The sequence below is a fragment of the Emydura macquarii genome, unplaced genomic scaffold (genome assembly GCF_026122565.2).
Source record: "Emydura macquarii macquarii isolate MOO-44397 ecotype Brisbane River unplaced genomic scaffold, CSIRO-AGI_Emac_v2 contig_1551, whole genome shotgun sequence".
NCBI lineage: Eukaryota > Metazoa > Chordata > Testudines > Chelidae > Emydura > Emydura macquarii.
The window spans coordinates 19,525,476-19,550,092 of NW_027131688.1; the positions used below are offsets into that span (position 1 = coordinate 19,525,476).

A 24,617-nucleotide genomic window follows, 5' to 3' on the forward strand; every position below is an offset into this window, starting at 1 on the left:
AGATCCCCATTGTGGATTGAGCCCAGGGACTTTTAATGTCTTCCAAACCAGTTCCAGTCCTGGCAAGAGATGGAGACTGCATTAGTATGTGTGATGGATTCATACCAGTGAGACTTTTATTAGGTGCCTCCTGCCAAAATGCTAAGAGTGCCATATGGCAATTTACAACACATAGAGTAAAATTAAACACCCACAAATATTAAATAAATTTAAAATAAGTAATAAACATTAAATCCAGCTGCAGATAACTATAACTTAAACAATTCTGGTCATTAAAGAGAAATAGAGACAGACGGAGGACCTTGTCTCACTAGAGAGTGTTGTCGACGCAAGTTGCAATGATGATCAAAAAGTGCTATAATTACGACGTTTGTGCTTGTTCTTGTTCACACAGCACTCGTGTCACTGAAACACATCCACAGTTGGAGCTGTAACACAGACTGTGAGAGCAGTACACTATGGGCAGCTATTCCAATGTGCAACTTGCCACTTTGTGCAACTAGGAGTTGTGGGAAGATGGAGAGGGTGTGGGCTCAATGTCCTAGGATGCAGTTGTGACCCGTCTGTGCCTAGGGTAGCCACCTGAAAATGCCAAGGTCAGGGCAGGCTGTGAAAGGAGAGGAGATTCTCCCAGCACTGGTCGGTGACACTGAAGTCAGGCTTCCCAACCAGCCACAAACAGTGCTTCTGATTCCCCACATGGGTTATCAAGAAGCCAAAATAAAAATATACACAGCCCCCTTTACTGCATTTCAGTCTCTGGCTCCCAATCGGCCACTAGGTCCAGTAAAGAGATCAGTTATTTAAAACTCTTATGCTCTTTACCAAAAAGATTTCTCCTGACCCCAAAGGGTCAGCCACAGTACCAGATCAATATAAGTTTGGATCTTATCCAAAATAGCACGCTGCCAGCCAATCCTTTAGTAATTAAAACTAAAATTATTATAAAAAGAAAGAAACAAACTATAAGAGAAATGTTAAAGAATTAAATCAATCAGATACATACAAATGATTTGAAAGTCCCTATATATCAGGTTTCTAGAAGAGTTGTGGAGTTTGCAGGCTTGTATAGTCCCTCTGGTGTACATCCAGTACCTGGATGGGTCTCAGTCCTTTGTTTCACAGCTTCAGTTCAGTTCAGTTGTAGATGAGTTGATCCAGAGGTAGCCAGTAGACTAAAGACAGAGACTGAAAGACAAAATGGATGTTGTGCAGCTGCCTTTTATGTCCTTTGGTCTTTGCCATGCTGCTTGTGGAATTTTACAGGAACAAGATGGAATCCAGAGTCACATGAGCAAGTCCTGGTGACTCATCAGGTATATCCCTGGCTTCTCCCACTGGGTCCCCTGTACCTGTGAATTTCTTAATGGGCCATTAAGCAGGCTAGTGCTGCAGCCATCCTGTCTGGGGTGTGGCTCAGACACAGCGCAATTCAAAATACAGACATATCAACCATATCCATAACTTCCATTACACATATAACACATGAATGTAAACATTATCATCTTACTTGGCACAATATAGCCTTTCTAACAGTACCTGACATGGCATATCTCTTATGAATTATTATGATTTTGACACACTGATGTTAAATAATATAATAAATGCCTCTCCCCCACCTCCCACCCCCATCCGGCCAGTGTGACAGCAGTGATTTCTGTCCTGTCATTCCATGGGTTTCCAACTGCATTTAACAGCATTTTTCAACGGCCCCAGTTTCCTGTGCGCCCGCCATCTCTATCTGAAAGGATAGATCCTGCACTGCTCTCCACTGTTGTCAATGTTCTGAACACATTATGGCTGTTCATGCATTATATCGAACTCCCAATACGAACAGAAATCCGAGGCATCTGATCTGCTGCGTGCCATGCAAACAAACAACACTGGATTACTGTTTGCATTCACAAAGCCTCTGCACATGGTGCATAGCTGCTTTTGGGTGTGTGAAACAAACACCAAGTGGTGGGATCACATCATTACAAAGGTCTGGGATGATGAGTAGTACCTGCAGAACTTTCCAATGTGCAAAGCCACCTTCATGCCCTTTCAGGGAGAAGTGTGTGGCGATTGCTGTCTGGGAGCTGGCAACTCCAGACTGCTACCGGTCAGTTGCTAATCAGTTTGGAGTCAGGAAGTCCACCATTAGCGCTGTGTCATTGTAAATGTGCAGGGCCATTAATTGCATTCTTCAATGAATGACTGAGAGTCTTGGAAATGTGCATGAAATAATGGATGGTTTCACAGCAATGGAATTCTGTAACTGGCGGGGCGATAGATTGCACGCATACCCTAATTTTGGCCCCAGACTATCTTGCGAAGGACTACATCAGTAGAAAAGAGTACTTCTCTGTGGTACTGGAGGTGCTTGTGGATCACCGTGGCTGTTTCGCTGACATCAACACAGGTTGGTCAGGGAAGGTGCATGACACATACCTCTTCAGGAACACCAGCCTTTACAGAAAGCTGTAATCATGGACTTTCTATCCAGACCAAAAGATTCCAATGGGGGATGTTGAAATGCCCATAGTGATCCTGAGAGACCCAGCCTACCCCTTACAGCCATGGCACATGCAGCCTTATACGGGCAACCTGGACAGCAGCAAAGAGTACTTCAATAACAGGTTGTGCAGGTGCCGAATGACCATTGAATATGCATTTGGCAGATTAAAAGCTCACTGACAATACATTCATGGTAGGTTAGATATAAATGAGGAAAATATTCCTATGGTTATAGTGGCTTACTGTATGCTCCATAATATTTTTGAAGCTAAGGGTGAAAAGTTTCCCCAGGGTGGACTGCAAAGGTGGATCACCTTGTGGCTGACTATGAACAACCAGATGTCGGAGCTATTAGAATCAGGGAGGCCTTGAGGAACCATTTTGGCAATGTGCACCAAAAAGGTGTCTTTGTAACAGCACTGTGCCAATGCTCTGACTGCTAGCCAGTTTGCACTGTGTATCAGTGTAAGTTGCAGTCACGGTGTGCAAGAAACAAATAAAGACTGCTTATCGCTCACAGAGTTTATCTTTATTTAATAACCATTATTCACCACACACACCAAAAGCTGGGTGGGAGGGGAGAAAACATTGAGGGGCAGTGTGGGCTATGGCAGCTGGGTGTAAGTCCAGCTATCATTCTGGAAGCTGTTTGAAGCGGTGGAGTGAATGGGATATTGAGACTGACCAGGAATGTGTGAATAGGTTTTGGGGAGGGCATGGAAAGCAATTCTGTATTGGCTGCAAGGGAGAGTTGAGCATGCATGAATTCAGTCTGCAGAATTATGAGTGACTTTAGCAGCTCCATTTGCTCTTCCATAGCTTTTATCATGCATTCGTGACCTGCTATCACTCGTTCCTGGTTTTTCCTCCTCTCCTGCCTATCAATTTTTTTATTTTTGGTCACAGTGTATCTCCATGCCCTTTTTTCTTTTATTTTTTTCCCGCCTCAGAGGACTGGAAGAATTCTTGGAACATCTCCTCTTTGCTTCTCCAAGGTTGTTTTCTTACCAGGCGCCGGGCAGGTGTGTAGGGGTTTTTCCTCAAGGGCACATCTGTAGAAGTACAATAAACCGTGAACAGAAGCATGATTGTCAGTGCACTAACAGCATTGATTCATTACTGTGAAATACACCTCTTTCTCACTGGCCCCTGGCAAGCAGACAGCTCTGCAGTCGCCCAGAGCATGGTGAATTGTGCCCAGGCAAAGGGTCACTCAAGCTGGGGAAAAGGTTCTCGGTGGCTGTTTGGGATACTGATGCAGGTAGATAGGGACAAAATTTCAAATTGTGCCACAATTTTCCACAGGCAGGGGCCATAGAAGCTGATATTTCACTCCTGAGAGTAAGCAGGGATGCTTGGGTGCATCTCCTCCATGAGAGCAGCTTCAAAGCAGGTCCCTATGTGTCGCTTCCCTTCTTGTACAAGTGATTGCCAGTTGGTGCAAAAAAGTTTCCTACAATGGGGGGAAGAAACGAAGCACCTCTGCTGAGGAATCTCTAGCAGAGGATTGGCGAGTGTCCCCAGGAAAGTTTTCTAGAGATTTCTGTGGAGGATTCCAGCGAAATCTCGGTGTGTATTTACACACTTTTCTGCCATGCTGCCTAGCTGCACAGGGGAATGGGAAGCATACGCAAACACAGCTACTCTTGTGCATTTCTATCCCTTCAATCAGCTGTATAATGCAACAAGCAAAAGACAGCTGTACCTCATGTAACCGAGCAGGATCAGCTCAAAAAAATCACTTACCAGAGCTCCCCTCTCTTGCATCCTGCATGTCAGAACTGGAGGGCTAGCACTGGCTCGAACCCTCCAGAGTCAAGAAGAGGTCCTGGCTACCAACATCACCAAACAACCCGGTCCCCTGCTTTGCATTGTCCTCCAACTCAACCTTCTCATCCATGACTTCTTCATTGGGGTTGAGTCCGGTGTTCACTGTCTCTGGGCCCACGGAGGTATTCATGGGTCTCTTGGCGATGGAGGTGGGGATGCCACCGAGGATGGCTTCCAGCTCCTTATAGAAGTGGCAGGTCTTTGACTCTGCACTAGAGTGACAGTTTAACTCCCTAGCCTTTTGGTACTCCTGCTGTAGCTTCTTGATCTTCGCATGGCACTGCAGCGTGTCCCATTCGTAGCCTTTCTCCGCTGTGCCATGAGAAATCTAAGTAGGTATCAAAGTTCATTTGGCTGGGTGGAACAGGGACTGCACAGCTTCCTCTCCCCAAATGCTGATCAGATCCAGAAGCTCCAGTGTGCTCCAAGTAGGAGAGCATTTCGTGCATGGAGCCACCATGGTCAGATTGGAAGATGTGATGTGAGCTTGCCATGCCAACCAAACAGGAAGTGGAATTTCAAAAATTCCCAGGACTTTAAAGGGGGAAAGGTGGGTGGCTGCAAGGCAGTGGAGTTCAAACTGAGGGCCAGAGCAGTCTGGATGGGCATTGTGTGACATTTCCTGGGGGCCATTTACCATGACATAACCAAGTGCAATGTCTACACTGACACTTTGTCACTAAAAGTTTGGTGGAAAAAGCTCAATGCTCTTGTCGAGGTGGTTTTTTGTTGCACAATTAGGTTGGCCCGGGGGGAGGGAAGGGGGGTCGGAAGGAAGGGTTGTAGTGTGTACACCACCACTATTTTGGCTCAAAAAGTTGACTTTGGTTGACAAAAGTATGTAGTGTAGACCAGCCCTTAGAGTGGTACATAGACAAAACCATGGTGAAGGCATTATTCTGTAATTACCTTATTTGGAAATCATGTCTGCTGTTATTTAAGTGATTGTGAATCTTTATTTGCAGTATAATATAGACTAACTTTGTAATAGGGAGAAGGGGAGTTGTTTGCTGCTAAATAAAATGATTTTAAAATCTTACTTAGTAGACTACCAGAAAAAAATAGTACTGTTTGTGGCAAATGATGACTTGAAATTCTGCCATATGGAGAACTAAAACCACCTGTTATCCAACAGTAAAATAATCTCTTCATAAGTCTCTAACTGTGAACTTTTAGAACATGCAGTACAAATATTACAGCAATTGTGTCATATCAGTACAGTGCAATGAAATTTCTCTTGTTGGGAAACTTTATATAGTCTTATCACCGTTGTATCTGATTGTCTCTTGAATATTTAAAAATAATGATAATCTTCTTCCTTTCCATCCTGTAGGAGAAATAACTGGATTTGTCTTAGTTGTTTTATGTGAAGGAGTGGGTGTGGTGTGTAGCTATGCATGAGAACTTATTGAGGGAAAGCTAAGTTGAAGAAGTAATTCTAGTTCTGAAAGGGATGAGGTTTTTGGCCATTCTTATCTATTATGGAAAAAAGTTCCTGAAATTCTGCACCCTGTGTTATGCAGAAGGACATGATCATATCTGTTTCATCTGGTCTTAAAATCTATGAATCCATCACACTTGAGAGCCTTCTGTTATTGGGTGATTGTCTCATTGATCTTGCGGAACATAGTTGTTGTGGGAAGTCATGGTTGCAGAGGGACATCTGGACTATATATTCACTGAGGAGCCAGTGTCGAGAGTGGAACAGTGGGGTGAAATGTTTAGAGTGGCCTTTGTTGCTGAGCACACACAGTAGTGTGCTTTGTATCAGATGAAGCTGTTTCAGTGAATATGGCTTAATTCTTAGATGTAATGAATTGCAGTAATCAAGTCTTTATTAGTATTGCCAGGCAAGTGATCAGCCATCGGAATGATACTCTCCTTGATGCAGCACTGCCACAACCTGATTGCCTCTTGGCAGAGCGCACTGGAGTGTGCTCCCCCTTGCCTGTTCATGTAATACATTGCAGTGGTATGGTTGGTAAATATGTGAACCACTAAGCCCCTGCTTTGGTCTAGAAAATGTGACTAGCACTGTACGTGGTCCAAAGCTCCAGCACATTGATATGCAGTGAAGCTTCCTGCTCCGACCATAGATCCTGAACTTCAGTGAGCCCAGATGTGCTCCCCAACCTATCAGGGAGATGTCAGTGACAACAGTTTTGGTTGGTATGGGCCAGACGAAGGGAAAGCCCTGACATACATTCTCCTGAATCATCCACAATCCTGCAAGGAGTCCAGGATCAGCGGAGGGAGGCAGACCAACATGTCCAACAATGAATGGTTGGACGGTAAACTGCCTGGAGCCACATTTGAAGAGGGTGGAGACGCAACCTGGCAAATTGAACCACCTGCATCCTTGAGGACATGTGGCCCAAAAGCCTCAGGCGTATCTGAACTGTTGTGGAAGGTTGACACTGCTGACTAAGACAAAGGTGATAAATCATCTGCAAATGGTCAGTTGGCAAAAACATACTCAAACTCGTAGAGTCTAGTATGGCTCCAATGAACTCAATTTTCAGAGTAGGAACCACCATTGACTTCCTGGTGTTTAGAATGAGATCCAGATGATTGAGTGCTGTGTAATGTGTACGTGGGAAAGAACTTCCCCTCTGGACCTGTCTCTTAGAAACCAGCCATCCAGGTACGGGAAGACATGGATTCCCTTCTACCTCAGGTATGCCATCACCACGACCATACATTTGGTAAAAACCCAGGGGTCCGAGGACAGACCAAAAGGAAGGGCAGTGTACTGAAAATAGGGTTCACCACAGTGAACAGAGAAATCTGTGATTCAGGAGAATCGCCACATGAAAATAAGCATCCTGAAGATCCAAAACGGTAAACCATTAGTTCTGAGTCAACATGGGGAGGATAGTTGATAGAGTGACCAGGCAGAAACTCTTGTATCTGATATATTTGTTGAGGCCGCATAGGTTGAGAATAGGTTTCATCCCTCCTTTGGATTTGGGAACCAGAAAATACCGGCAATAAAAGCCTTGACCCTGGTGCTCAGACTTCCTCCCACCACTCCCAGAACCAGTAGAGATTGGACCTGCTCAAAGAGCAGTATCTCATGAGAGGAGTCCCTGAAGAGGAATGGGGAGGGAAGGTGAGTATGAGGAATGTGAAGAAACTGGATAGCATAGTCTGATCTGATAGTTCTTAGGACCCAGCTGTCAGTTGTCAGCCTCTGGGACCTATGCCCCTTTCTGATGTAGTGCTGCTGTCTCGGGAAGGAAAGGGGGCATTCCAGGCAGTACTGTTGCCATTGCTGACCACCACAACAGCGTCTTTGCATTGCCAGTATATACACACCCAAGGGATGTGGTGTATCCCTAGAATCCTTGAAGGAGTACAAAGTTTTGTCCATTTTGTTGGAAAAGAGCACCCAACCATCGAAAGGCAAGTTCTTTATAGCCTGCTGCACATCAGGAGCTAGGATGCCTTTTTCATGGTCACTGCTGAGATCATCACTCTCGCAGAAGTGTCTGTAATGTTTATTGCAGACTGCAGTGACATCTTGGCCACCAAGCAGCCTTCAGTGATGAATGCCAGAAATTCCTCCCTGGAGGTTTCAGGCAGTTGGTTTGTAAATTTAGGCATAGATATCCAATTCTCAAAGTCATAATTGGACAACAATGCCTGCTGGTTCACAATCCACATTTGCAGGGACAAGGCGCTATAGATTTTTCTATCCATTAAGTCCATCTTAGATTCCTTGTCCCTAGGAGTGGACTTGTATCTGCCCTGCTGAGCCCTGTTGTTCACTGCAGTTACAACCAGGGAATTAAGGGCCTGGTGGGAGTAAAAGCCCTCAGATCCCTGCAGCGATACAAAGTAGTGTTTCTCTAAACACTTTGCAATAGATGACGCTGAAGCCGGTGTGCTCCAAAGAACATTTGCAGGCTGCAAGAGCACATTGTTAATAGGGAGACCCATTCTTCATGGGGCAAACAGGTGCAGGATGTCCAACAATTTATGGGTATTCTCCTGCAGGAACTCTGCCTGCATGCCCAGCGAAGCAATCATGTGCTGTAAAAGGACTTGGTTGGCCTGGAAATCCTCAGGCACTGAAAGAGAGGAAGAGCTGGGTACCGCTGTATTGTCTGGGGACAATGAAGAGGCAGTTAACTATGCCAGTGACTGGTCCTGCTCCTGAACTGGTGGGACCTGGATGGGACAATTCCAGAGGCCCCACAAAGGGGAGGACTACTGGTGCCTGAACTTGTGATGGGTTGACAGCCCCAGCCACTGACATGCCCAGTGATCTTGCCTTGGGGCAAGATGAACCGTGTGACCTCCACGACCGAGGAGTGACCCACAGATTCCATGAAAGCCACTGGGCATAAGGGTAGGGCATTGGTAGCCAGTAGGTGCCAGGCCAAGGGCCCCTTCCCAACTGCAACACACATGCTAATTTTGATACCCAGGTGCTTCATGAACAGCCTCCAGTGTGGGCCAGGTAATGGAGAGCGGGAGGAGGATACCAATCTGGATGCGAAGAGTTTTGGGTTTCCGAGGATAAGGGTGGAGCCAGCACTGAGGGTGTAAACAAGCAATCCAACTCATCTGTCATCCAAAACGAAGGAGAGATTGGTGCCAATGGTGGAAACGATACCATTGGTACTGAGTCCGCCTCTGTTGTCCTTGGTGCTGGGATTGGTGTCAATACCAAAGTCAGTGGTGGTGCTGACACAGCTGACAGTGCCAAGGTAGATGGCGAGGAGAGTTGCCACAGTTACACCAGTTGCACAAAGTGCAGTGGTGCCGAGGAGGTCCCTTTTGCTGAGCCCGGCAGTAGCCTGACTTTTACAGCCTACTGTAAAATCTGTACATGGTGCTGATGGACACAAAGATTCAGCAGCCTGTCCTATAAATGTCTTAGCCCTGGCGAAGTCCTGGACTAAGACAGTGGAGGTCTGCTACCTCCTGATACACTGCCTGTGTGGAAACAGCCAGTGGTGACATCATTCTCTTCGGTACCAGGCTCAATGGACACCCCGGGGTCGTAACTGGAATCAACGGTATGGGATCTCTCACCTCCCTATGCAGCACTGGGGAGCAGTTGGAAGACCTGTTCCATCCCACGTGCTGGTAATGATGCTGTGCTGCTATATATTCTTCCTGGAGGAGGAAAAAGAGTTTCTACAAGACCTGGAGTGGTCTCGATTGGTCTTATGAGATCTTTTCCACTCAATGGAGAGTGGCTTCTCCACCTCTTTGGAGAGATGCTAGCTCCAGAGAATGAAACGGTAGTACATACTGAACCCAAGTGCAGCCTCCAGTCCAGTGCAGGCCTCAGTGCTGAAGGAGGCCTATTCGAGAAGGTGCTATTGTAGGCAAAGGTTACCTAGCCCCCTCAGTCTGTTTTGTGAATGATTTACAAATTGAACACTGCTCTTTGACATGGGCTTCGCCCAAGCAAAGCAGGCACCTCATGTGGGGATCATTGGTGGGGATTGCTCTCCCACATGACAGACAATATTTGAACCCTGGTGAAGGCATCACCAGGGAAAACTTAACTAAATCTAATTAACACTAATACTAAAGGTACCAACTAACTATATTCTGTTAGAGCAAGTCCCTAAAAGCATAGAGGAATTGTGAGGTTAAAAAACACACAGAGCTCTGACTCCAGCCACTGGAGGTAAGAAGGAACTGAGCAGGGATCATCAGGGCAGCACCGCTTCATATAGCCAGGGGAGGGGCTATAGCCATAAGGCGCAAGCGCTGTCCCTATGGGTATTGCTAGGCAATATTCTTTGGCTCCGGTGCACTGGGCAGGCACACACCTAAGTGGAATACATGGCTGCTGTGATTCTGTCTAGATTAGAGGGACCATTTATGATATTATTAATATTATGATATTATAACATCAATATGTCAAAATTACAATAATTCATACGAGATATGCCATGTCAGCTACCGTTAAAAAGGTTATAATTTGCTAAGTATGATTATATTGTTTATGTGTATGTGTCATATTTGTAATGTAGGTTATAAATATGTAAGGCATATCTGTGTATCAATTTCTGCTGTGTTTCTCGGTGACATCCCAGACAGGATGGCTGCAGCACTAGCCTGCTTAATTATCCATTAGGGAAACTCCCAGGTACAGTGGGCCCAGGCAGAGAAGCCAGGGCTACACCTGATGAGTCACCAGGGCATGTAAGAACATGCCCTATGGGTAGGGGACTTTCTCTGAACCTGATGCTTTCCCACGCCATGTGCTGAGGGGCGGTCTTGTGTTTGAAACAAGCCACCTGGTAATCCACTACAAAAGGTAGCTGTACCACATCCATATTGTCTTCAGTCCTCATTCCTTCTTCCATCTGTATCTGAAGCTGTGAAACAAAGGACTGAGACCCATGCAGATGCTGGATGTACACCAGAGGGACTACACAAGCCTGCAGATTCCACGATTTTACTGAAAACCTTATATACATGGACTTTCAAATAATTTGTATGTAACTTATTGCTTTAAGCATATAACAGCTCTCATCTTGTTTGTTTCTTTCCTTTTATAATAAACCTTCAGTTTTAGTTACTAAAGGATTGCCTGGCAGCGTGGTAATTTTGGGTAAGATCCAAACTCATATTGGTTTGGTAATGTGGCTGACCCTTTGGAGTCAGGAGAACTTTTTGGTAAAGGGAATAGAGTTTTAAATAACTTATCTCTTTATTGGACCTAGTGGCTAATTGGGAGCCAGAGACTGAAAGGCTGATTACTGGGGTGTAAAGTATGGTAAAAGTGAAACTCCATGTGTAAATTTGAAACCCACAGAGGTGCAAAGGGTGAGTTATATTCATCCGTGTTGCTGGTATATAAAGTAAACTAGATGCAGTATTGGTGTGTTTGTCATTGAGACATGATCTTCATAATGTGTCCACACAACAAAGGCATAAACCAGGAACCATTCCTCAGTGTGTGGCAATCATCATGCAGCTATGCAATAAAAGTGTCATCTGATGCAGTGTTTCTCAACCTTTTAAGTAGCAAGTACCCCCTAACTTCTGAAAATTTTAATAAGTACCCCAACACTCAATTTTCCACTGGATTTTACATTTACAGACTAATGGGAGCCATATGTTGGAAGAAGGGCTGAGTATATACGGCCATGATATGACAGATGTCAGATCTAGTGTGGGTAGGAGTACCAGGGGTGCACAACTCAAGTATGTATCTGGGCTAGAAGTGATGTTGGCCAAAAGTAGAAGGCTTTGAGTGGCATGCCAGTGCTGCAGGATATAAAGCGCTGCGCATAACTTTTTGCCTCCTCCAGAAGCTGGGGGCTGCCACCCACCTCCCACCTGGGAGCTGTGACCTGGCCCGGGCAGGAAGTGGGGGGCTGCTGCCCACCTCCCCCAGAAGCTGGGAGCTGTGACAGGGCGGGAAGCGCCCGCCTTTCCCAGAAGCTGGGGGCTGCCACATGCCTCCCAGCTAGGACTGGGTGGGAAGTGGGCTGCTGCTGCCAGGCTTCCCCAGAAGTCGGCAGCTGCTGCCCACGTCCCCTTCACTCTGTTTTTCCTGGGTACCGCCTACCTGTGTCTCACGTACGCCCTGAGGTACATGTACTACAGGTTGAGAAACTATGATCTGATGGGTCAATGAAGAGTGCAAAGAGGAGTCTGTGAAACCGAAGGATGTGATCATGTCACTGGGCACCAAAAAACCAGCTGGTAGGCCCACTCTGATCATAGCTGTATCTTTTGTTGGGTCATCAAGTTTGGGCTAAAAAACATAAAAATCATCCTTTTAACACTGCCAGGATTTTGAGATTAATTCTAAGAGAAAATACTCCCTAATTTTTGTGTTTGTTGCTAAGCAGAAAAAGGAATGAATTTTTAAAATATATTTGTATGTGAGCCATTGTGTAAATTGGAGGTTGTTTTCTTGATTGCAGGAGCTGTCTACATTTGTACAGAAGATGTTTTCCCAAATAAACGCTTGCAGCAACTGATTGATCAACAACATAAATTTAGGGCAGATGTTCCACTTGATGTCCTACAGAAAATAACATTTGGAAACAATATTTTCATTGAGCATGCAGCGGACCTAGTAAGTAGCAGTGCAATTTACAAATAAATTACTTGTGCAGATGCAAACAAATAATATAGGGGCTTAACTGAGGCAGGAGAGCTCACAAAGACAACACATAAATTAAGGTGATTTTACTATGTGTATCAGCTTCCTAATCTCTTCAAATTGTGTTTAGGTGACTGATCCAAATTTTCAGAGATTTATTGTCTCATACAAAGTTTCATTTTGAAAAGGACAAGAGATCTTTACAGACTAACATTCAACTTCTTCCAAAATCCATTATGCTTGTTCTAGTATAGAAGAGCCATTACTATTATTTATTTGTATTGCAGTAGTGTCTGGAAATCCCCCACTCATTATACTAAGCACTGTACTAACACACATAATAAAAAGATGGTCCCTGCCCCCAAAAGATTTACAATGCAAGTTTAAGACAGGAAATAACAGGTTAATAAAACAAAGAGGGTGTGGGCAGGACAGGACAAAAGGTAACAAGGATATGGCCATGATAAGCAGTTGCCATGGTATATCAGCTGTCTAGTCATTGCCAATGTTTTTGTAGGTGTTACAGTAGAGATTAGTTTTAAGGAGGGATTTGGAGTGAACCCTGCATAATTTAGAACTGAACTATCAATTTAGTTTAATAGTTGATGGCCTGATGGATTTAAAGTTGGGATAGTAAAACTATTTTTGTTAATGCTTTTTGTTTTTCAAGTTGGTCTTGACAAACACAAAAAGAATTACTGTGCAGGCTGTGTTTGTTTTTCCATTATGTGTTTAGGAACTGTTCAATAATAATCAAAATTAGCTTCACGACAGTCTTGGTAGCTTATGCCCCATATGTTTCCTTTTTTATTCTTTTAAAAAAGCACAGTTGTAAAATGAGAGATTAAAACCATCAGAGGTGAGAAAAGGCTTTAGACAGTAACCCTGCAAACAGCAGCTAGTGCCTGCAGAAAAAATGTAAAACAACAAATTACAGTGGTTGTACATATATTTGAGATTTGACAAATTTAATGAGATTTTTACTCCCTTCTTTCTTCTGCAACACTACAGAATTTATTTAAAAAAAAAAACAAAAAAAACTCCTTGAAGTGTGATGGTAGCTCAAGTGGCTTTTAAACCTCAGGTTAACTGGAAATAGTTCTCCAGGATCTAATTCTGTATTGGGATATGCTAGCATATATCCCTGTGGCCAGGGGGAGTCTGATTGACCTCACTGGAGGTCTGCACTTGCTGATTCTAATGAAGGATTGAGTCATTCGTGTTTAGAGAACTTGTTGGTGCTTACTGAGCTACAGCCGGGGCCAGCTCTAGGTGTTTTGTTGCCCAGAGTGGAAAATGTTTTCAGCGCTCCACCCTCCTCGAAGGCACAAGCGAAAACAAAAAATACCCCTAGTATTTGGGGCATTCCTGAATGGGATGATTTCGCTCCCTGAATGTTGGCACTCATCGCCCTGATCATCCCCTCTCCCCTACAGTCAGCCCTGACTACAAGTAACATACTTTTTTTAATTAATCTCGTTCAATCAATGGTATTTCAAAAGCTCTCAGTTACCGTTTGTCACATCATCAGTCTTTTATATAAGCGTGGATGAGTGATCAGTCTAATTTTCTTCATGCACTGTAGCCTCCCTCGTGTATGAATTTTAGTTAGGCTTTTGTAATTATATTTAATGCTATGTAGGATTTAAAGTTTTAAAAATAACAAATAATTCCCTTAAAAATTTAAGATAGTTTTTCCATATTCAAAATGTCTGAGAAGCATTCCGGTCCATCAATATTTTAGTGAACTGCTTATAAATATTATGCTTCAGATTATAAATAAAATATCCATCTAAGATGCTAAGTAGACCCTTAGGTTCTCTATGCTTGCCCAGCTGAAGCCACTTTCAAGTCCCTCCCATTTTCATGAGTAGCAAATGAGGCCATAAAGAATATATGTTTTCAAGACTATGAGTGGCCCTTTATTTGATGTAAATTGTACTTCTTCAAGTGGCCTGTATTCACACTTGTGGGATCAAGGCGCCTGTGCTGCAAGCATCTGGAACTTTCTGGAGCAGTGTCCTTTGGAGCCACCCACCCCTCCTTCTCTCTCCCATCCTGGAGGGCTCTGAGGGTATAAAAGGGGGAGTGGCCCCAGCTACCTCTCAGTTCCTTTCTAATTGTGTAAGATGCAGCAAGCTCAGATCACACAGTGTCCTCTATACTTTCTCTCATTTTTTATTTTTTCTCTTTGCCCTTTTTTGGAAAACTTTATTTTATAGTTAGATTGTCTGAGTCAGATTTTTCTTTTAAAAGACATGAGGAGATGTCTGTTTAGCATGGGCTTTGTGTAGATCTACAGGAGCATAAGAGCTGTCTCACACAACCCCTGCTCACATATGAAGCTCATCTGGCCCAGTCAGATAGCTGGTACTGAATAAGATCAGCGTTGACTTTGAGGAGTGCCCCATAGGAGTGTCTTTGGCTGCATCTCACACCTCTGCACTCGGCAGGCTTCTCAGGCTGGTTCCTGGGTCTGTCCAGGTTGTCATAGGAGATGTAGCTGTGTGCCTACAGTGGCTCTCTAGTTGTTGGATCCAATTTCCAAAGGATCTGTATTCACAGAGCTTGGATCCAGCAGCCTACTGTGGATCTGGAGCTGCAAAACCCAGATCACAGCTACTAAAAACAGAAATACTGAGTATAGATGACTGATAAGTGTGGCTTTGGATACAAATGGATCTAGGGTCAGAGCCTGAATCCAGATTCAATAGTCAAACATGAAGGACTGCCAAGCACAATTGCCAAGACATGATCTGGTTACCTGGGATTCAGCCAGCATGAGGATCTGATATCTTTGACTATTGAGTCACTTGTTTAGTGCAGGGGTTTTCAACCTTTTTTAGAAACTGTATCCCTTCAGTCTCAAGGTTTCACCTGAAGTACCCCTTCATGGTTTTCATTCTACCTGATGTTACCACAGTTGCAATAAAAGGCATAATGGCCTAAAAATAACACATTTTCTTCGTGTATGTAAAATACATACTTTACATCACAAAAGAACTGACACTATTACATTAGGACAGAATTCCAAACAGTAGTTCTTAAAGCTCTTAATTACAACTTTGGATGCACATATATTCTGCACTGTATTGGCTGGTTTCTCAGTCCCTGATTATTACTAATCTTGGACTACTCAATCTTACTTTAGGTAAGGAAGTCCAAGAGTAGAGCTAATCAGAGTCTGTGAAACCAGCTGTAAATGTTTATGACGTTACATGCCCATCTAAATTAGGAGTGCTCTTTAACAACATCAAAAATATTAACCATAAAATAATCACAGAATGCTTACATCTGGAATAATTTTGATATATTTAGTTAAAACTTGCCATTTCAATGGGACACCTGAGCCAGGTGGATCTTGCATAACTCATCAATCCTTGGTACGATGTCAGAAAGACAAACTCTCATCTCATTGTTTACGTCCAGTTTTGCTTTATGCTTTGTTTTAATTGCAGCCAAGGCAAAAAATCCAGACTCGCATAGATATGTGGTTGCAAACAGTAGCAGAACTTTCATTGCTTTCCAAGTAAGCTCTGAGTATTCAGTTGAAATATCCAACAAAAACTTTGAAATGTTTCATCCACAACTCTGATGCTTCTGATGCAAAAAATGGTCATTGCTAAGTTCAGTCAGTTTGTCCTGTTCCTTAACATTTAGACTGTGCAACATTTACTTCTTGGCAGCATTTGAAAATGGATCTCTGATCCAATCCCTGTCGGTTTTTAGAGTCTTCCATTTCACTGAAGTACAAATTGAACCAAGCAACAAGCCCTGTTAGATGGCTGCAGATTCTCAGAAATATTCACTGCTTCAGATTCTCCATCATTGAAGTCAGTTAGGCAGGTGAACATCTTTGCTATTACCATTCTCACTCGTTCATTCCAGCGTTCTGCTTTTGCTGTAAATCCTTTTGATTTTATCACAGAGATCTAGTATGTTTGTCTCAGGTCCCTGCATACTTGTGTTAAGCCTGGTCAGTTCATCAAATACATCCGCCAGGAACGCAAGTTTTACATTCCATTTGGGATCCTTGAAATAATCAACCAAATAAGAATTCTGGTCCAACAAAAACTGTTATCTCAGCGCATAAGTCAAACACTCTTCACAACACAGATCCACAGAAAAGCCAGTGAACTTCAGAATGAAGAAGCAGCCCTCAATAGTCTGCACCCATTTCATCGCACAGAGCAGTAAAAATGCGTGAGTTCAGAGGTCTGGCCTTGATGAAATTCACAATTTTTACAACAGAAAGTAAAATGTCATTTCAAGTCTGGGCTCAATTCTTTCAATGCCAATGCTTTTCTGTGTAAAATATAATGAGTTGAAACAACGTTCGGTGCTACCTGCTTTATTCTCGCTATCAAACCACTCTTATTGCCAGTCATAGTCCTTGCCCCATCTGTGCAAATACCGCTACAGCTGTCCCACGAAAGGTTTTTCGTGGTTATATATTTCAAAAATATCTGCTCCTGTTATTCGTTTTGGCAGTGTAAGACCACAACAAAAATCTTCAACTAACTTCTTTTCCCAAACATAGCGAATAAATACTAACAACTGAGCTTGATTTCCCACATCTGTGGATTCATCAACTTGGAGTGCATATGCAGAAACTGTTTTCAATCTTTCTATTACCTGTGTCTCTATGTGAAGTGCCATTTCAGAAATTCATCTACAAACAGTGTTATCCGAAAGCGGTATCTTTTGGATTTGACTTACTTGCTCGCTGCCAAATATTACTTTACAGATGTCCACTGCAGTAGTGATAATCAAAGATTCACCAGTCATATGGGCTTTCTTGCATTTGGCAATCCAGTGCGATATCAGATATGAGGCCTTCAGAGCACTCTCACTAACTGTTAAGGTACAAGTGAATACTTCCTTTTGTCGTGTGAAATTTGCAAGCCTTTTTTCGAAGTATTCAGTCGGTTTTCCAACTAAGCTGGAATGTTTTGTTTCCAAGTGCCTTTTTAATAAAGACAGTTTAATACAGTCATTGGAGAGCTCCACACTCACCCACTGCCGCCCCTCCCCCTGCACTTACCCGCCGCGAGGCACCTGACTTTTACCAGGTTTCGTTGCTCCTGCCCCCGTACTTACCTGTCAACCCCCTTGAACTTACCCACCCACCCCCTCGCATTTACCTGCCACGCAGCGCCCAGCTCTCCTGCTCCAGCCTCACAGCCCAGCGCTGGCTCAGACAGGACGGCCTCACCCCCTGGCCTGGAAGGGGGCATCCAGTTGGGAACCTCCTGCGCCTCCCGCTGCGTGTTGTGACCCGATGCCATCCCACAGGCCGGTGCCTGGAGGCCCCCTGAGTAGGCGACTGCCTGACTCCTGGCCAGTCCGGTGCGCAGCTGGGAGGCAGGCTGCAGCTCCTCCCACCTAGTCCCTGCTTCCAGCTGGGAGACAGGCTGCAGTTGCCCAAGTACCCCCAGGAGTACGCGTACCTCCGATTGAAAACCTCTGGTCGAGTGTACTCTGTACTACTGAGGCCCCAGATCTGCACAGGTCAGTGGAGTCCAGTACTATATTTCCAACATCAGGATCTTTGCAAAATTGTTTGCCTTACTAATTCTGTGTCCAACATAGTGGTGTAAGCAAACAGATCAGTGAAGAGATCCTTGCAACACTGGAAAGGGGAAATGCATTACAAGTTTCTGAAAAGATCAGAAATAGTGGATCTCTCAGTTACGGAATATTGTGCTTCCTGTTTGGCCTTTTTCTTCTTCTGGGACTGAAACAATGCATGGCCAAGGTTCTCCAGAGAAGATACAGAGTAATGTTGGTCCTATTTTAGATGTAGAGCTTTATATAAGGGGCTGTGACAACCTGTCTGATATTCCTTTAATCTAACATTGTAAATATGCTGATAGATCTGAGTGTCTGATCTCTCATAGGAGGAAACTTTATTAGGGCATTATTGAGCTCCCAGCTACCTACCTTCAGTTATAACTAGTTCCTGATTCTAAGCCAGAAAAGAGACCCTTTAGGCCAGTGTTTCTCAACCTGGGGGTTGTGACAGTTTTAGAGGGGTCGCAAGTGCAGAACTGGTATTGGGGGTGGCAAGAAAGGCAATTGCCTGGTGCCACAGGGGCGCCATGAAACTAAGTTACATGCCTCAGCCCCATGGGGGTGGGACTCAGGCTTCAGGGGTACAGTAGTTTGGAAAGGTTAAGAACCACTGCTTTAGGCCTACTTCTGGTTTCAGCATGAAGTACACAAGTGTCTCTGGGTTGGGGAGTGTCTTTGGTAGGCCCCTGTATGCATGCATGCATAGTAGAAACACATAGAGGCACCGATCCTTAGCTTTACCAAGCCTTCCTTGGGACCAAAAGAGCACTTGGATCCAATGGAGCAATAGGCACAGCATTTCAGAAGGTCTCAGTAAACATAGCTTTGAGTCTTCCCATCTTGGAATGAACAGTTGTACTTAAAGGTTGAGACATTCATCACTTGCATGTCGTTTGTTTCCTGGCCATAATGTGAATCGCAGCCTTCTATCATATAATATGGACAATAGGATTAGGTCAGAATGCTGTCTGGCTGTACTAACACCCTACAGTTCATCATATTCTTCTCTGGGTTCCTGTGAAGGGGAACACTCACCAGCAGTGCTGCCTAGTGGGCAGGCTGGGGTATGGCAGGTTGTCTTCCTTCTGGGTGTTCCCCTTTCTCTCTGCTGTGTGATGGTCTGTCCTTTTAGCAACCCATCCCTCCAGTCAGGTCACACATTCAAGTCCACCCCTTTTGAGGTACACAAAGAGTCCAATAATGTGGAAGTCTTCAGAGGTCAGCAAGAGCTTCATGGCTTCATCCTTGAGTCAGGGTCCTGAGGTCTGGACCCTCACACCTTCAGGATCTTCCCCCAACTTGGCTTCCTGCTGAGAGATAGTCTTCTTTCGTTGTCCCCTCTTTAGAGGTTGGTAGTGGAGCCCAGGCCCACCCGCTCCACCACGTTCCAATCCAGGGCCCAGGGGTGGGCTGCTAAGACTTGCACCTTGGAGTGCTGTGCAGCTGCCTCACTGGATCACTCGCTACCAGTTCTTCCTCTTCCCAAGGGTAAAGTAAAGAACTGAACACAAAATTAAAGTTTCTGACCTTCAAAAGTCAAGGTTTGCAGGCTTGGTCAAGTCTCAGGCAGCAAGAACTCCTGTGTTGCTCCTTCCGCGGAGTTGCGCACACAGTTCACCTTCCCCATCTGCCTTCCACTGAGCTACTCTGCTTCCCTTTTTAAACTCTTCTTCCACCATGTGCAGGTTTTACATGTGTAGGAGGGTGGGGCTGCCTGGGCCAAGAGGATCTCCATAGCCCCTTCTCCAGTGTTGTGTTTCTACATCCCATCACAATTCCAGAGACAGAACTCTGTTTTCTGGATGTATTTCAGGGATACTCCCCATTCTTTGCCATGATAACATATGTCTCTTTACACATACCTCTGACTGGAGTCAAAGACAACTTTATCAATACTCCTGGGCCTCTCTGTGGCAGCAAGTGTTTCATTAAATGCCTGGATATCATGACTATTCTCACTGAATGGTTGGGTATCTGTTTGGGAATAGACTTTACCCTCAGGAGGAGGTCCGAGTGCTTCTTTTCTAGTAGTTTGCACAAAAAAGGGTACTTTCATACCCATTTAGAAGATGTATGTTCAGTGAAGCCTTGATATATTTCGGACCTACAAACTTTCCTGCAATGGACAGATTCTTTACTAGCACAGTTAAGTGATACCTTTTTAATACCAGGCTATATCTGAGGCCTCAGCAGGGCACTTCATGACTCTGCCATCTTTTCTTGACATTGAGGCTCAGTTGTTCTTAATGGCTCAGTACTTTCTAGATGCCTTATTTCATAAGACAGAGTAATAACATGTTCTCCAGGGAGGTTTTTTATCGTCTTTCTGCCATCTGCAATAGTAGTCCTAGAGGGTGTAATAGATTCTTCATCTTGATTTCCATCCACTTCAAGGTTTGTGATTTCAGTGAAAAATGAGTTTCCATAGAAAGATACGGGATCTGAGAGCTATTTCTCTGACTTGCAAAGCTTTTCTTCCCTTCATAAAATCCAAAACTGTCTAAATTTCTGATGGGGACAGCATTATGTGAGTGTTATACAGACCACTAAAGAGGGGTTTGCTCAAGCCAGTTGTCAGGGAAATTTCCTCTTAAAAAATTCACTGTCCTCATTGGATGGGTCCAATATCTCATGAACCAGTGAAAGATGATGTACTGATTGATTTTTTGAGAAGAATTTTTCATTCAGCAGTATGAGTGCATTAGCCAGGGCTCCATTTTATATTCTTTTGTTCTACAGATGGGGTAAATACCAGTTAATTCCCAACAGGGATACCATGCTTGTATATAGCTGTGATCCAAAGACAAACACATCGTAACATCAATAATGTACTCTTTTCCTGCATTAAGAGCAGGAACTTAACTATATGTTGGCCCTGATTCTGTTAAATTAAGAGTTGTTTGTTTTTTTAAAAATCTTGCTCCCGTTGGTACCAAATTGCTGTCATTAGCCATGGCTAAAGATTGGCAACTATAGAAGTCATCAATATCATGAAGATGTGTCATAGGGGTGGCCTATAGGAGCCTGCCTCCCAAGCTCCTGCTCATGACCACAGTGCCTTGCCACTGTTTTCCCTTCTTCAGGCCCCTTTAAGAACTCACCCAGTTTAAGAAGAAATTTAAAATAATTCCCACAGGGTATTCTGTTTGTTTAGTCTTCTGGGCATACTCATCCCTCAGCTTCTGTTCAATCTCTCACCTAGTAGTCCAAAATAACAAAGTCTTTGAAGAACAGAATATAAACTGATGAGATCTTTGTCCCAGTTTCAGCTTAACACAGCCCACTCATCCTTGAAGGGTCTGTCTCTCGGTCTCTGCCCTGATTCTCGAGCAGGGTGTCACCCAGGCCTCCCTGCTTGGAAACCTTTCTCATGCTTAGTAGCCAGGTTTCCTGCCTCTGGCAGTCTCAGTTGCTCTCTCAACTTGCCCCACACCTGCAGCTTCCTGCCACCTTTTATATTAGACTAGCTGATTCAACCCAGGTGTGGCTTGTCCTGTAATCAGGGCTGGTTTAGCCCCAGGCTCTCCAGACCCTGGAGCATGTCACCCTGTTATGCTATGATATTAATGTCTATAAAGTCCTGCTTTCCAAATTAATGGGTTTCCTACCTGTGAGATGAGGTGGAGTCTCCACCCAGGTTGGAAGTTTCTCTGGTTGACATCTTGACTCCGGATTACTTGGTCTCTTGATCCATGAGTGTTATGCAGTGGTTTAAAAGACTGTAGTGAAAAACATGAGTTTTTGATCAGTCAAATCTTCTATATGGCTTGAAAGAGATCTCGCATCAGGGCAGTTTCTAAGTGGGTGGATCTGATAGGTCCTTCTCAACCGTTATTTTACATTGTTTATGTGAAGATGCCATTCTTGATACTCAGTCATTAGGCTTGTATTTCAGTAACTATCTCCTTTAAATTGCATTCTGACAGAACAAATGGCCTTGTCCACATCTCCATCTCAACAGTCTAAGATATCTGTGATTTCCATCTCTTGCAGACCACTAGACTGTCTCTGTGCCTGATCCTCTCTTATATTCAGGGAAGCCGGTATCATATTGCATATTCACAGAACAACATTATTTATATCAGGTCAAAGCTTATCTACAAGTTCTTCTTTGAGTGCTTGTTCATGTCAGTTTCGTTTCAGGGGTGTGCACGCCTCCATGCACGGTTATCGGAACTTTTTTTCCTTCAGCAGTACCCAAAGGGCTAGCTTCAGCACTCCCTGGAGCCCCACACACATGCCACGTTATATGAGGCGCTGCCAGCCCTATGCCCCCTCAGTTCCTTCTTTCCGCCTTTGATGGTTGCTGGAACTGCTCTGCTTGCATCGCAAGTGCTTTACAAACCCTTCAGTAATCTTTTAATGTTCATTGTTTTGATTCTTAGTATAGTAGTTAGTAGGAAGTAGTTGTTAATTGTTGTAGTTAGTGTAGGGATAATCCCGGCTGGGGCTTTTGCCCAGGAGCGGGGCATGCCTCAGTCGCCGGGCTTCAAGCCCTATGTCTCCTGTGGGAAACCATTCCCTCTTAGCAACCTCCACAACAGTTGTCTAAAGTGCACAAGGACAAGTGTAAGATATGTAAGGATTTCAAGCCGTGGCCTAAGATGGAGAGGGAAATCCTCCTGAAGGCCTTACTGATGGGGGCAGCATTCAGACCAGCCGCTGAACCGGCATGTTCCACCTCGGTGCCAAGTATGGCATCGGTGCAAAGCGCCCAGTCAGCACCGGCTCCGCTGCAGCACTGGGCTTCTTCCTTACCCTCGAGGAGTGCCAAAGAGTGTGATCCTGTGAAGAGAGCCATCCCCAAATCCAGGGAGAGGGAGGCGACCTCTCCAGCTACCAGCACTGGCTCCATCGAAAGAGAGGATGCTGGTCTCCAGGGGGAAGCCCGCGATAGGGCCCCCACAGAGGCTTTGATGATCCCCTGAGCAGAGACGGTTGTCTCCGAGAGCTTGGTCGCTGCGTGTGGAGGCATCGTCGTGGCGCTGGTCTCCAAGGGATGCTCCCAGTCTCAGTCACCAGAGTACTCCTCAGTGGTAGAACGCCTTCACTATAGACGTCGCAGCACCGTTCCCAATTCCTGGCACCGAGACGTGTGCTCAGGAAGGCGGTGCCGATCCAGGTCGTCCTCATGTGGGCCCTCCCAGGGAAAGGAGCCAGCACCGATCTCACTCCCTGGCACCAAGGAATTCGCCTGCACTAACGTGGGACAGAACCCAGTCACCGAAAAAGGAGCTGTCACCGCAGGGGAAGTGGCACCACTGTTATATTAATAAATGAAATAAACAGCAGGCTCTTATTCAGGGGGACAAGGCAATATGCTGCGTTTATTGTGAATACAGAGATTTCAAAAAGCAATTGCCTACACACACACACACACCAGTTCTGCAGGCGGAATATATTTACAAGCCTCTGAGTTACTCTAGCCAATCCACTGGCCAGATGGACTGAACATGAGAATGGAGCTTGGCTCTGTTGGTCGAAAATCCGATGCTCCTGAATGTTTGCAGAACAAACCCACATTTTCCATTTTTTTGTTTCATTTTTTATAGGAGCCAGTCCTCATGTAAGTCTATGGATTTTGCCATGTCATGCTGCCTCTGTGTTTGATGTGATTATTAATAACTTTTGATGTTGCAGACACGACAGCTTTTTGTTAACTTTTCATTCCTGTTTTACACTTTGTCTTGTTCCTGTCCTTGTGTGTTAACTTCTCTGTGTTCTAGGGTTATCTTGGTCCGAGTTCTTCGGCCATCTGGGTTGTAAAAAGTACTTAAACAAAGCATCTTCCCTCCCTCCTGCCCCCGTGGAGATTTAGGGCTGCTGCCTCTTCATCTCCTTATCTTTTACAAACTCAAACTGCATTCACTCCTCAATTACACAAACTAACTTTTTATTTTTAACAAACATTTTTAAATTCACTAATTGGGATTACATACTTACTAAATACTACATTCTAGTAATCAAAAGAACCTGCAGTCTTAGAAAGAAAACAGATGCCAGGGTAGAATTAATCATCATTATGGATTCCACTAACATTCATTAACAGAGGTTTATTTACAACGGATGTTCCTTGATTTACACAACAAATGCATTCTTGATAGGCATCAGACACTTACATGTTATAGCAAAAGGGTCTCAGGATGTTCCCAAACATACATACATAAGTTCCAAAGAACAACACTCCAAGGTGTTACAGAATGTTAAAGCAGGATGTTTCCATGCATTTATAAACACAGTTACAGCCCTAGAATCCCAGGACATTTAAGATGTTTAGGTGACAGTAATAGAGTCCCAGGATGTTACACTATCACTGTTTCTCTCATTTGTTATATCTCAGTGTCTTAGGCCTCCAATAACTGTTGCTCTCAGACATCAAACTACTGCTTTCGGCCTACACCACAAGTCATTTGTCTGTAGACGCCGCTCTCATCGATCCCGCTCTTCAACAGAGCACGATTCACCAGCTCCCCGGCATCAGTCACAGGAACAGCACCGTCATCCATCATCCTTGTGTTTGGCGACGCAGAGAGAGCAATCTTTGGAGCACCGGAGTACCTGGTTATTGGGTCATCACTCCCCCACCCCACGGCACCGCACTACGGGAGACTCGATAGCTGCCCCA

The 24,617-nt window shown here is 44.5% G+C and overlaps 1 protein-coding gene across 5 annotated transcripts in view; it reads left to right on the forward strand.

Moving 5' to 3' along the window:
* XRCC3 (X-ray repair cross complementing 3) overlaps positions 1-24,617 on the forward strand; it is a 64,951-nt gene that overhangs the window by 20,085 nt on the left and 20,249 nt on the right. For all 5 annotated transcript variants that reach the window (XM_067555158.1, XM_067555157.1, XM_067555156.1 and 2 more), the window contains exon 5: positions 12,237-12,391. In XM_067555158.1, the coding sequence (XP_067411259.1) occupies positions 12,237-12,391 (155 nt within the window). The remainder of the gene's footprint in view (positions 1-12,236; positions 12,392-24,617) is intronic.